This window comes from Pelecanus crispus, chromosome 3 (assembly GCF_030463565.1).
Source record: "Pelecanus crispus isolate bPelCri1 chromosome 3, bPelCri1.pri, whole genome shotgun sequence".
Taxonomy (NCBI): Eukaryota; Metazoa; Chordata; class Aves; order Pelecaniformes; family Pelecanidae; genus Pelecanus; species Pelecanus crispus.
This window is the reverse complement of record NC_134645.1, coordinates 28,929,321-28,943,932: the sequence shown is the minus strand read 5'-3', so window position 1 is coordinate 28,943,932 and position 14,612 is coordinate 28,929,321. Positions and strand designations below refer to the sequence as shown.

General features: G+C 41.7%; 1 protein-coding gene across 3 annotated transcripts in view; it reads left to right on the top strand.

Moving 5' to 3' along the window:
- The window catches only part of FOXN2 (forkhead box N2), a 33,967-nt gene extending 20,792 nt beyond the window's left edge, over window positions 1-13,175 (top strand). The window contains exons 3-7 of one of the 3 annotated variants that reach the window (XM_075708092.1): window positions 699-823; window positions 5,102-5,166; window positions 10,082-10,150; window positions 10,613-11,129; window positions 12,297-13,175. In XM_075708092.1, the coding sequence (XP_075564207.1) occupies window positions 699-823; window positions 5,102-5,166; window positions 10,082-10,150; window positions 10,613-11,129; window position 12,297 (777 nt within the window). In that variant the 3' untranslated portion in view covers window positions 12,298-13,175. Of the gene's footprint in view, window positions 1-698; window positions 824-5,101; window positions 5,167-10,081; window positions 10,151-10,612; window positions 11,524-12,296 lie in introns of those variants that run through there. The other 2 variants (XM_075708093.1, XM_075708094.1) reach the window with 2 other exon arrangements.
- Window positions 13,176-14,612: the final 1,437 nt, after the last annotated feature.

Below are 14,612 nucleotides of genomic sequence, written 5' to 3'. Positions count from 1 at the left end.
GGTTTAAGTTTTCCTACAAGCAGGCTTGAAAAACAGGTTTTTTCTTTATATAGTAAATATGTGAAGAAACCCTTGAGAGGAGCAGGAGATGCTTTATCTTGCTTAACTTTCAGCATATCAAATTTAATATCAAGAATGACTAGCACAGTGGTGCTTACATTGTTAGGTGCATCAAAAATACATTAATTAGGCAATCAGATTTTGAAAAAGTGGGAATAATCCATTTTGTAGCAGGGCATCTGGCAAGTTGCTTTGACAGGGTGGTGCAAAGTTAAATTAGTATGTGGCCATATCTAAGTGAAGGGAAAGGTGCTTTAGTTTCTTACTTAGAAACCTGTTAATCGAAAGACTGCTGATCAATTAACTGATGGCTGGACAGATCCTTAAACTCACAGCTGTATTTACCAAGTGTTTAAATAAGGTTTACAGCTTTCAGTGGACAAACATGAATGGAAATGGGGCTTTGGAGATGCCATGCCAAACTGCAAGACAGGTGTTTCCATACTGTTTAATGAGGGTCTCAGGACCACACGCTTGCCTTAGGAGGATCTGCTTTTCATGCAGGTGATGTACATCAGCTGTACAGTGGTGGATGCCTACGTCATTGCATTTTGCTGTGTCTTGGGAGTGTTAAATTAGGAATGACTGTAACACCCTAGTCCCTGGATTTTCTAATTTGCAGTACTTCTTTCTTGCAGGTGAATGGAAAAGGTTCGTTATGGTGTGTTGACCCAGAATATAAACCTAATCTTGTCCAAGCACTGAAAAAGCAGCCTTTTCCCTCAGCACTTGCATTTTATACTCCGCTGGCGTCACCACCAAGGTAGGTGAATTTTCTCATCCAAGTGTGGCGTGCAGTTATGGTACTCCACCTAGTAGAGGAAACGTCCTCACGGATGCTGATGCATTGTTACTGGCTGCCACCTGAGAGAAGAATTTGAGTGGGGGCTTAGTTGAGACCGGCTAGACGAGGTGGGGAGATGTAATGAGCTCAGGCTTCCCAGATAGCAGATCTGGGGTTTGTGGCCCAGGCATCTTTGTAACTGTGGGAGAGTTTAAAAGAAGAAGGTTGGGGCTCTGCTGGGTGCTTACTGGTGAGCCCCATTTCTCTGGAGGGCAGACAGTTCCAGGAACTGGAGCAAAATCCTCATTCAAGCACAGTTCACCGGGACTGATCTAGAGTGCTGGTGCTTAGTAGGAGGCATGTGTCTTCTCCTTTAAGTCACCCATCTGGTTATAAAATGTTCTGTGCTGTTGTCAAAACCAATCAACTCTTCTACAATCTGAAGTGCTTAGAGAGGGGTGTTTTTCTCTGGGGCTGTTAAAAGCATTTTGCAGCAGGGATGGGAAGAACGGTCTTTACCATAAGCATACTCTGAGGTGGAACATGCAAGACTTCTGAAATCAGGGCTTCCTCATCTGACACGTTTTAAGATTAGGCAATAGATTTTGGAGAATTTGAAGTCAACATCATGTGCTCTCGGTAGAGGAAGAGGAACGGCAGCTGGGTCAGCCTGTAGAGGCGGGACAGAGAGGAGGAGGACAGAAAGCAGAGAGGAATGCATTGCTGTTGGTGAGCTCAGTTCTTAGGTAGGCACGTGGCCGGTTTATCTAGTTCAGCAAAGAATTTGGGTGAGATACGAGATAATTAAGGTCTCTGTACATTGCCCTATGCCTTAACCTTACTGCGAGAAGTTTCCTTAACAAACAGGAGGAGCTAGGATTATTGGAGCAGATGTAAAACTGATAACATTGAGCAGACATTTCTAAGGGTCCAACGGGATGTTGACCCTGGGAGCTGGCAGCCCATGCAAGCCTTAGCTGTCTGGCAGCGGCTGAAGATTTGTGTGACATGGGCTCTTCCAGTTGGGCTTGTAACCTACAGGATGTAACAGTGGTCTCTGACCTTCCATCTGTCTTGAGCCATAAAGGCTCATCTTGGGTTTGAATGAGCCAGGCAGAAGCGTCCTGTTTTCCAGCTTTCTGCTGGAACAGGAGCATTACTAAAATAACCCTGAAGCATTTAAGTATTAAGAAACAGTCAAATCAGAAAGTATGAGGTGGCTGATGGTATTGTCAGGCTTTGGTTTATGGGAACAAAGATTGTTGAAACTACTGTAATTGGACTCCAGATGATAATGTTTCTTAGAGGCATTAATGTTTCTACGTAAGGGCACAGACTTCTGTTTTTCAGTACAACTTGAGTGAAGGTTGGGTCCTTGAAAGCTGTGTTAACACCGTGTCTATGTTAACACGGTCAGACTTTAAAATTCAGAGAGTAGTATGGATGGGAAGGGACCTCTGGATGTTGTCTGTCCAGCCAGAGGCGTAGAAGATCAAGACAGACTCAGCCTAGGGCAGGTTGTTCAGAGACTTGACTAGTTAAGCTTTTAATATCTCCAAGGTCTTCAAGATTAGTGCAATGATACAAGCATTGAAGTATGACTTACCTAGCTTGTATAAATACAACAGTCTGAAATTAGGTGTAGGGAAGGAGGGATTTTATCTGAATGCTAAAGTACTTGCAAGATCAGGACTTTGATTTGAAGCTGTTGTTTTCAGTAACTTTTTTCCTTCACTGAAGGACTAGTCACACTTGCCAACAATCACAATTCCAAGGAAATCCTGGTCCTAATGAAACCACATGGCAAAATTCCCACTGACTTCAATACATGAAGGATTTTGCAGTGCTTATATTTATAAGGACAACAAAACAAAACCAGCATTTTAAGACACTCGAATCCTTCCTAATGAAAGCTGGTTTATTTTCCTTTAATAATAAAAAGCATTTGTAGGACTTTCACTCATACACAGAAAAAACAGATTTATGTTTTTCCCTTCCATGTTTAAAAATTCTTGTATTAGATTTAAATTCTGGGTTAATTTTGGGGAAGGCCCCCCAAGGGGCTGCCTTGTGTGTGGAAAGAAAGAAAGCCCAGAGGTACAGCTGGAGAGAGGCTGGAAGGACTGTCCAAATTTAACTATAAGGTAATGCTAGAATTTGACTGTGAGAGTCTCTGAATTTTTCTGTGGGAGGGCTTGTGTTCATAATTATTTTACAGTGAGTTAGCAGGGAATATACCTATCATTCAGGAGCATTTTAAAATAAAATTTAAGGTGTTACTTTGAGCAGAAGCTTTCCAAAACTGTAATCTGTGTCTAGTTAAACTGAAACTTCTATTATCATAGATGATTGGCATCACTGGTGCATTTTATTCCTGCCCAGCTTGTTCAACAAGTCGGTGCAAGGGCCCTAGCTGCATTCTGTTTCTAGTACTACATGTATTACATCCGTGGGCTCTGGGGATGGCCAGGGTCCTCATCTTGCCTCATCTAAATACCATATGCATACCCTGTCTTAATCAATACTAAGCATTAATTTGCTGTAGGAAAGCTCTATGTGGATATGATTCTTGAAGGATCTGAGCTCAGACAAAAGGAGAAGATGTTTAGCATCTCTTTGTACAATTTACCTGCAGACTGGAGAGCCAGCCGTGTTGGGGTGGATCCATTGCTTTTCTTGTGACTTTTTTTTTTTTAATTATTTTCAATTTTTCCCCCCCACTTTTGGTTCTCTTCCCCTTGCACTCCATCACCCCCACGAGAAAACAGTGAACTCGACTTTTGCACGTTTGTGTTCAACTGCACTGGATCTTTCTCCCATCAGTTACCGCATTGGGAGACGCTTAAATATTACTCTCCTTTTCAGTAGCTTTGGTTACCAGCACCAGGCAGGTTGCAGCGCTGCAGGAACTCCTTACATAGCTCGGATGATGCACTTCAAGCCACCTTGCTTGGATTTTTTTGCATCTTCTTGCCATTAACAGTCTGCACTGTGCTAACCTTTGGAACTGTTACCAATGGCCAGCTAAGTTTGGATACTTTGATGGCAAGTCAGAGCAGCGAGATTATTAAACAGGCATCCCTCATAAACGGCTGTGCACAGTAGCTGATCTCAGGGTCGTTAAGATGTGTGCAGCCACAGCACTGGCCAGTGACTGGTGAAAAACATTTTGTTCAAAATTCAACTTAAAAAAATGAAGATTTTAGTTTTTAAAAGGTATTTTAAAAATGGAAATAACTGTTTGGATTTTAATTAATGATCTAGATAAGTAATTTAAAAAAAATATAAAGCACTTAGCAGCTGTGTGATTTTTGGGGGGGGATTTGTGGCTGTGTCTTATTTTGGAAAATAGAGCTGCCTATAAATGTGATAAATATAGAAGGTAAACACACCTTAATGATAGAAGTTACCCCATTAATCCTGTGAGATTGCTGTTACAGGTTGGGCTTGAAAATTCTGCTCATCACCCTTTGAATTCTTCTAGCAATGCTATAAAAGATGGTGCATTGTTATGTTTCATGCAATTTTAATAGTTGTGTACTATTTCTGTTGTATTTATTTCTAACTGTTTGCTAGTACCTTTATAATGAACTGAATAATTAGGGCTGGGTGTGTTGCAGAAAACCATGTGAAAGCTTTAACTTGCCCTTTATTCTGGTGCAAAGCTGGTCTGATAATGCAGAAAAGCAGACAGCATCACCAAAACAGCTCAGCTTCAGCTAACTTTAAAATTGGCAGATAACTTGGTTTGGTTTTGGTTCTTTCCTGGCTTTTTGTACAACATTACCTTTCATTTTTGTTAATCTCCTACCATCATTTTGAAGAGCAGATGGACACAACTGGTCCTTATCTATTCTGTTGCTCCTGGGCTCTAAGCATCCCTGTATAAACTAATGTTTTGTTCGCATGCAGGTATTACTTACTGAAAAATACATATCTTTGTTTAAAATCCACCCTTTAGGCAGGTACATAAAATCTGTAGAAATTAGTATCTCTTGCCAACAAGACTTTTGCTTAGTGTGTGTGTTTGGGGCTGTTTTCCAAATGCTCACGATAGCTTAATCATGCTACATAAACCATCAACCAATGTGTCAAGCCATCCACTGAGGGCAATAGAAATTACTTGCCCACCAAACTGTGGTGATTGCGTTGGTTTTATTTTTACCTTTCTATGATTATAGTATTGTGTCTACTATACTTTGTAGAAATCATTTGGCTAATTAGGGCTTGGCTTTGACCTGTTGAATTTCTTTTCAGTAGGTCAGCATCCCCTCACTACCTAACTTCAGTCCTTCAGCAGAATCATGGCCGATCTCTCAAAGGTAAACATTTAATTTTATTTTGTTTTGCTCCCCTGTTTTTAGTTGTAAGTGTGTACTGAAGCCCAGCGGATGTTGTGTACAGACCTGCTCTGAAGGGTCCACTAGACTACAAAAATAACTGATGTAATAGAATGGATGCTCATTATATTAGCCACTTGTGTATTAAGTTTAAATCCATAAGATGAATCTCAAGATGTAATAGGAGTCATCTTGTTCTGCCAGCAAGGTATTTAGCAGGCATATCGCTCCCAAATATGACCTACTTAAAGAATGAGTAGTTCAGTAGGAAACTAGTCTGAAAGCAACATATCTCTACACTAGTTTTATTGGTTACCAAGAACTGAGAACAGAAGGCAGCAAATTTTAATGTATAAGACTTGTGGGATATGGCCATAGAAGTGTCTTAAAGTTGGTTTGTTGATACACGTGGCTGGGAGAACATGACAGGATTTACAGGGGAACGTGGAACAATTCAGAGGAGCATTGCGCAGCTGTGTGGTACTTTTCACTCGCTTGCCAGGAAGTTGGGCACAAGCTGGTGTTACTGCCAGTGTAGTTATGCAGGAAGACCTAAGTTCTGGGCGTTAACCCAGTTAACAGAATAGCCTCATGATGTCTGTTTAGTTTAACGTATCGCCTTAAAAATTGCAAATGTTCATTTTAACTCTTGGGAGAGAGGAATAAGATGGGTTTAATATATGGACTCTGAATACAGGTCTTGGTTGAGGAGCAGCACTGCAGCCTACGATATCAAGTTCATATCCCTATGTTGCCTGCACAAGTAATGAAGTAGGTGCAGAAGAAAACATGTCCACAACCAAAAGCTTTTATGTTGTATAAATGTTATTTTAACCATAGTCACCAAAACTTGATGGAGAAAGATTGGATCAGACCAAGTCATGCTCAGGATATTATTGTGGATGAGTCATCTCTTCTAGCCATGGCAGGAACTCAGTAGCACAACACGTTTTCCCATCTAGCAAGTTAAACATAGTTGTCTGTAGATGATGTTTCAGAAAGTGCCCATCCCTCCTGGCTGTCCCTGCGGTAGCTGGCACCGCTGTTAGGGCAGTTGTTTGGCACTTGGAAACCTGCCCGAGGGGTCGGATGGGCACTGGCAGCAGCGTGCAAGCTGAGCAGGTGTCGTGGTTTAGCCCCAGCCAGCAACTAAGCACCACGCAGCTGCTTGCTCACTCCCCCTTACCGCGATGGGATGGGGGAGAGAATTGGAGGAGTAAGAGTGAGGAAAAACTCCTGGGTTGAGATAAGAACAGTTTAATAGTTGAAATAAAGTAAAATGGTAATGATAATAATAACAATATAATAATAACAATAATAATAGTATACAAAGCAAGTGACGCACAATGCAATTGCTCACCACCCACTGACCGATACCCAGACAGTTCCCGAGCAGCGATCGCTGCTCCCCGGCCAACCCCCCCCAGTTTCTATACTGAGCATGACGTCATATGGTATGGAATAGCCCTTTGGTCAGTTTGCATCCACTATTCTGGCTGTGCCCCCTCCCAGTTTCTTGTGCACCTGGCAGAGCATGGGAAGCTGAAAAGTCCTTGACTAGCATAAGCAGTACTTAGCAACAACTAAAAACATCAGTGTGTTATCAACATTCTTCTACTAAATCCAAAACACAGCACTATGCCTGCTACTAGGAAGAAAATTAACTCTATTCCAGGCAAAACCAGGACAGCAGGAGATGTTGACGTAGCTATGCTTGTGCTTTTGTAGCACAGAGAAACCCAAAGTGGTATTACTGCTGAGAAAGAACATGGGTTTTGGGTTGGGTGTTTTTTTTTTAATTGTTTATTTTCAGGGAATCCCTGCTGAAGTGCAGCATTGCTTGTCTTTCTGGTGTCCCCTTCCTCAGCCCACTGGGATATACCTACTCTTACAGGTTTTAATGAGCGTTAGAGTAACAAGGACTTGGCCATAGTTCTGTCATAGGGATTTCTACTTTTGCTTCCCATGACAAAAAAGAGCCAGCTAGATTCAGATTTTAAAAAAAAAAAAAAAAAAAAGTGAATTTAAGATAGGAATCTGTTTTTCATCGACAGTCAAATGCAAATAGAAGTAGCAACAGCTCTTGAACAGAAGATGGTTACTTCATTTTCCCATATGTACTTTTTAAAAACTTTTCTTCATTTTAAAACATTTTAGTGGGCCTTGGTACCAGGAGGGAGCTAGACAGCGTGCTGGGATATCTCAGCGTTTCTTTAAAAGAAGCCTGTTGAGCACAGGTCTTGTACCTCAGTAATAAAGTGTAATACACTGAAGGCCTATCCTCATCAAAAATAATAACTTTTTTAAAAGTGCTGAAAAGTGAATCATGCTCACTTTTTAAAGGGCTGATCCCAAGAAAAAGCGAGCATGTGTTAATTTGTTGTAGAGGAGTATTGCTAAAACTTTTGAAAGGATAATAAAAGGCCACTGACGAAGTAGGACTTCAGCAGCATAGAAGACATCCAGCGCTCTGGTTTTGCTAGCATGGTGGGGTGTTGAAGTGAGAAGGTTGCTTTTTAGTTTTCAGCCAGAAACATTGGTTAGGCAGCAAAGCTAAGGGTTTTTAAAGACCAAGCAGCTGCTTGGTCCACAGATGATAATTATCATACATTCAGACTGAGGTTTTATGGTGGTGCCCTGGTGGCAAGGAAGCATCCTTGGCTGGCTGGCTGCTGCAGGGCTGCTAGATATGGGATTCTCAGGGCTTGTTAGAGAATACAAGAAATTCCCCTCCTCTTAATGATTTTGCTGGTGTGTCCTGTGACAGGTTTGGATATTGCCAGTCTGATGCTAACTATTCCAATTTGCTACACTGGAGGTGCTGAAATAACGATGTATATCTGCTCTCCTTCATCTCTGTGAACCTCTTCAGCATCTCCCTGGCATTAGAGGAAAGCCATTAATGTTTCCAAGGTCGTATAGGGCAGCTGTTGTGCAGATGAAAGAATTCCTTGTAATAAGGCACTTCCTCAGCCATTCTGCTGGGGAAGCATAAATTTGGGAAATACTGCTCTATCAAGGAGAGCAATCACAAATGAAGCCAAAGCACATCAACGGTGATGCAGAGCACTGCTAAGAAGTCACTGCAGAAGTGTCCTCCTCTTTCTTTGGGGTTACTAACATGCAGAAACACTATTTGCATGTAGTAATTCTGTGTCGCATTAATGCCTCCAATTGCTTGTCATTTTAACAAGGTGGTGCTTATATACCAACATCATATGTTAAAATAAAATGTCTGTGATAGCAAGTAAGGAATGGGAGTTTTTCACCTTCTGATTATGGTAGTGGAGGAAAGTAACTTTTCATGCTTTTTGTTTGTTTTTTTTAAATTTCTTTTTGTCAGTTGGATACATATGACTTGTAAATTCAAGGGCTCTGTTGCTGCCAAAAAAAGACAAAACAGAATCAAATGAAATAATCTCATGAGTGCAATGGGACAGACCTTAAAGTATGATGGTTTTAAAATGACAGAAAGTGAAAACAAGGGGGGAATGTGCATGTGTTATAACCTGTGTTGGAAACAGCAGCTCAGTCCCCTTTCCATGTTGGTATAACATTCCCAAGGCGAGGTCATCTTCTTCAAATTTCTCCCTAACCAGGATGAAGTTGGGGACAATTGTATAAGATAAGGAAGCCAAACTAACAATTCTGCAGTCCCCTTCCCAATATTAACCCTACCCTCAAATTCAGTAACATAGTTAATGCATATGATGGGAGCCAGGGGGGGAAGAAATGCCATCAAAAATGACACTGCTGATATTTCACGTTGGCAATTCCCACCCCAGTTCCAGTTCAGCAGGACTGAGCCCATTCTGCTCGCTGCCAGCACCTTCCATGCATTGTCTTCCAGCCCTGCTTCTCCACTCACCACTCATATGTACATACGTAACATATGTACACCTCCGATGTGGTCTTTTGCTCTGAGACACCAAGGTTCTTGTGAGAGCTCACCATCTCTTTGCTCCTCTTTTGCCTGGTCAGTCCACCATATATATGTATATAGTCTTACATAGTTCTCTCCTGTATAAGGAGAAGAATATGCAGCCTGTCTCTCCACCATCCGTAGCTGAAGTGAGCAAAGGAAGACCTTGGATTTCCTCTTTAAAGTGCATGAGTGTGTCCTGAAATAAGTGGGAAAGGTGTGCTTGTTTCTTGTCCTTTTCACATGATTCTGGTTAGAAATGTCACTCTTTGCCATAATATCCTCAAGATGCCCTTTTTGAGATGTAAGCAATCCACTCCGTGTGGCAAAGGATGGAGTTTTACAGCAGCGCTTGTCACCGTAGCTAAAAGCGCTGCAGTTCACCTAAACCTTTTAAAGTGCCTATTTATTATTTAGATCCCCATGCTTTCTAGATCGAGCAGTTCAGTGCACTTTACCCCCTCATCTTCTCAATTCCTTCCGTCTGACTTGTTAGTGTGGAAAATACTGCTGGTGGAGAGAGGTGTGCTGAATTAGTGCTGCGTTAATGGGTGCGTTCGTTCTTCAGCCTTGCGTATTCACATAACCAGGCTATGAAGCTGCTGAGATGCTTTGCTGTGCCATATGCATAGTCTTTCTTTCTCAACCGGTACAAACAAAAGCCACTTGTTGAGAAGTATAGCAACAGCAGCATCATACGAATGTCTAATTAATGTCACTGATTCTTGGCTTCAGCTTTGGTAAGTGCAATGTGAGAATTCAGCTTTTGAATATCATAGTTAAGATACAAGACTGTTCTGTAACCGCATTGCATGGTACGAGAGTCATGCTCTAAATTCCTAAAATCCCCCCCTGCCCTGCCACGGCTCTTTATTGTAGGCCAGTGTATGCATATATATATTCTCCTTACGTTCTAGGGACCTCATTTTGTCAGGCTTACCTGAGATCTAATGTTTTGCTACTTCTCCTTCACAGAATCCGATATTGATGCTGCTACTGCAATGATGCTGTTAAATACTTCCATTCAACAAGGGATGTTGGACTGTAAGCATAAGCTATTTTACTCTGCTTTTCTTCTCTACCCAGTAGCTAAATGTTTTCTCTATAAAAGTTTCAGGAAACTACTATGGTCTACTTTCCAAATAGTAAGAGCAGTTAAGAAGCAATTCTGGCTTGATTATTCTTTCTGCTAGCATTACACAGTTTTATAGAACTACCTTCTTTTTTTTCCCCAGTTAATTTTGTTTTTCCTGCAAAGTTCTTCCCCTGCCCTCTTTGTGCTAGATGGTAAGAAGAGTTTCTTAGCTACTTCTGTGTTTCCTCAGTTCTTAGTTGTGATTAGCTGAAGACCATTGTCCTCTGTGGATGACGGTAAATGTGCACAAGATATTACGACTCTTAAATGCTCACATTCAGCTTACTTTGCAGTCAGCCAGCCATAGTGTGCTCATTTTGCAAGTGATCTCATTGGAGTATTGGCTTACTGACGAATCTTGTTTTTAATAGGTGAGAAACCTCAGCCTCTGAAGACACCTAAGAAGAGGAGTTACGGCAGTGCGTTCAATCCTCCCAGTTCTATAAATTTGCAGGAAAATGATTCTGTGGCCACCAGTATCGATCCGAAGGAGGACCACAACTACAGTGCCAGCAGCATGGGTTCCCAGTGCTGCGCATCTAGGTCCAGCGTGTCTTCCTTGTCCTCCCTTGACGAGGTGTATGAATTTATCTCCAAGACCAGCCATGACGGAAGCGATGGCAGTGAAGGATTTCACAGTGAAGTGGATACAGACGTTGACTATGAAGATGATCCTCTTGGAGACAGTGGCTATGCATCACAACCTTGTGTAGATACCTCTGAGGAAAGTCAGCCTAGCAACAAAGCACTCAAGGAGTTGTGTCAAGAAATTGATGAGGAGTTGAAAGAAGCAGCAGGGTCTCTGCTCCACCTTGCTGGCATCCAAACGTGCTTGAGTTCCTTAATAAGTACTGCAAAGACCCACTGTCACAAGCAAAGGAAAAAATAGTATGTTTCTCAGTGTTGAATATATACATATATTTTTTTTAATTGTGGCAATACTCTTCTACTTTTACCCTTCACAAGGGAGATCAAAGCCATAAGAGGACTCATTGCTTTTTTATTTTTGGCGCTAACTATAATTTAGCCATTTATTTTTAAATCACTGCCCAAAAAGAAAAAAAATTATTTAATCTTCTCAAATTTGAAGAGATGCATGACTTGTGAAAACCTGAAAGCATACTTCTTAATGATCACTTTTTAATTTTTTTCCTTTGGGTTTTTTTTGGTTCAGATGCACATTGTGGATCATATTTATGTCTCTCCTGGCCCCATCTGCAGAGGTGAATTTTGCCCTGTCTAAGGGCTCTGACTTCCATGTAAAGGATTAAAAAGGGGGGGGAAAAAGGCTCCTGGCCTTGGCTGCTGCCTCCCACCTGTCCTCTCTTTGCTCTTCTGAGACAGGTCCTGGTGGAAATGCTGGTGAAGCAGCTCTGAGTGGCTGAGTTTTCAGCCCATCTGACACAGCAGCTGAAAACCTGTAGCACTCCAGGAGCTGCTTTCAGCAGGATGCTAAGTAGCCCCTGGAAGAGTGGGGATAAAGGGTAGCTGAGGTGGGTACCACCCACAGTTTGGTTTTTTTTTGGTTTTGGTTTTTTTTTCTTCCCCCCTTCCTTCCCCCAAATCTGCTATGTGCAGGTCAGATTCCTGAAGGAAAACAGGGGTTGGGTTTTTTTTCATCTTAAGACAAATTGTCTTTTTTGGGGGTGTGTGTGTCCTTTTCATGCAGATGCATGCATGCATACACACACCTTGGATGTAGCCAACAGTGAAAGCTGCCAAGTTTGATGTTGTCCTTGTGTTCCCACTACTGTTGAATATGTAGTAGCTGCGAAGTCCTGCAACATCTACTCTTCTGCTTTCCTATACCAATCTGGGGGGAAAAATGAACTCAACAGTTAATGGTGGTGACAACATGGACGAAGTGGAGGCTTTAGCTGGCTAGATGATGAACAGCTGCTGAAAAGGGAATATTTTACCCCCTAATCTGAGACAAAATAGAATAGCTTCCTTTTAGATCAGTGAACCCTGGATTGCTTTTGGGGTTTTTGCCCCTTCCCCCTCAATGCTTGTTGTATTTTGTCCCATGGGCAGTCTATACCTTTTGTTTTCCAGATCACTGTGCCTTGTGCTGTGTGAGTCCTATCAACCTCCTGCTGCATACGGGGCATCTAATGGGCAAGGCTAGGCTTTAGCCTTTGGATGTATATCGTAGCTCAAGAGGACCTCTCTGTTTCGGGAAGAAATTCCTTCACAATTCATTTTTGCAATAACAGAATCTCTTTATAGTTCCCAGACATCCTTCAGCCAAAAATGTTTTAGTGGTATGGTGAACTTCTTTCGTCTTTTTTTTTTTCTTTTAAAATCAGTGGTGATTGCTTACATCATCATGTAGATGATGGCTTTTTTTTTTTAAAGTTTTATGTTCAAAAATGGGTAAGCAGTTCTGTTGGAGTGGGTTTTAACAGTACTGTAAGTATAAGGATGCCTTAAGTATGTTGCAGAATCGTACACAACTATCAAAGGTCATCTTTCCTGTTTTCGAAAGGTAGCATGATGTGCCATAAATGTTCTCGCTAACACGTGAAGCAATTTCTTCCAGCAGGTGTTGGGCAAGCTGGTTGAAAATTAGGAGCAGAGCCACCTAGGAAACCAATGTCCACTATTTTCGTTGTTGAAAACAGTGCTGGATTGAGCCAAAAGTTAACCTCTCCCTAATGGGGTATTTTTCTGGCTATTTGGAGGCCTGTCTTTGAGTGTGTGTTTTTGGGTGTTTTTCTTACCTGTCAGTGTCTTCATGAATACTGCCATAACTGTCTACTTTAAATATGAACACAGCCATGCTGCTGAAGGTCTGTTGCTCTGAGGGCCTGTTCCAGTGCCTCGTGAAGACAGCGGTGGTGCTCCGGCTGACTCAATGGCTGTTGGATCAAGCCTGAAATATTTGAGGTTCTTTGTGTTTTGGAATTTAAAGCCAACTTTTTTTTTTTTTTTTTTTTTTTTAAAAAGCACAAACACTAGGGAAAAAAGTGGGGTTTTTTTTTTTTTCTTTTTCCAATTATTTCAGTTTTAAGCATGATTTGTTTTATTTCTTGAAAGGGAAGAAAAATACTCTGCTGCATTCCTGCTTTGTGTGAACACCCGTTAGCTTACACCCGTAACAGGGCAACATGTGTGCAGACGTGTATGTCTTCTGGATATCACAAGTGGTGCATTAGCCAGTTAGTTCTGATATCGGATATGTTACTGATGGATAGTAGGGGTAAAATTTGCGATTTAAAGGAAAATTAAGTACCAATGCAGTGGTTCTTAGGATTTTGGGATGTGGAGATGTGAATGCTTGGTGGAACTGCTTTTTGCTCACGGGTTGTTTTTGTACCTTGGATGGAAAATTGCAAAGGGCAGAGTTAGTGTCAATGTGAAAACGAGGATTCAGCTACACAGAAATATTGTTAGCAGTCTGGGATTTTGCTCGGTGCCATGATTTCAGTTGCACGCTGTTGAAGAGGGGTGCTGTCTGGCTCCCGCTGAAGGTGGTTGCAGCTTTTCTGTAGCTTCCAGTGAAAGCTGGATCAAGGTCCAAGTATTCTGGAAACCGCAGTCATAGTTGGCTCCGTGGTTTGGTTTGATTCTGAATTTTTTTTTTTTGCCTTGGATAAAATTTGAGAAGGTTAATATTTACTAGGAGTGTGGCTGTGCCGCTGTTAACCCTGAAGTTGGTGATAGTGACTTAAGCATTTCTGAAGGGATGGGATTGGGATGCTAACAATGCATTTAATTACCATATGCAATGAGCAATAAAACCGTACTAATTAGAAGTTAACGGTGAAAGCTGCACCCATCCTTACAGCTTTCAGCCGGGGAGAACTGGAATTGTGGAAGCGGGGAAGTGGGGCCATGCTCTCCACACTTTGCCATCTTCCCTCTCCCTTTTGCGAAGGAGAAGGCAGCTGATCTGTGCCCCTGAGCTATTCCACCACATTGTCCCACACCTCTGCCCGCACATTTTGGCAGGCAAAGGCCGCCAGCTCAGTTGCAGAGCACCCCTCTTGGTAGTGGGAGAATAGCTGCCCTCCTTTGGCTTATGTACCTAGCATTGGGTTTGGGTTTGGGTTTGTTTGCCACCTCAGTTAGAGACCCTCCTGTATATAGTATAAATGGAGTATAATTAAAGGTTATTTTGATTGTTGGGTTTTGGGGGGGTTTTTTTAGTGACATATGTAAAATGTTCATGCCAATGGTTGACTTGGATATATTTTGGCAAGAAAAGTATTAATGAACCACATACAATTCTTTAAATATGGTGAAGAAGTGTATGAGACTCATGTACAAGGGAGGCTGCTCTGTTCAGGATAAATTTAATGTGAATACTGTACAAACCTGTATTGGCCTTTCAGACTCCAATACTAAATTACTGCTTTTGCAAAAGTC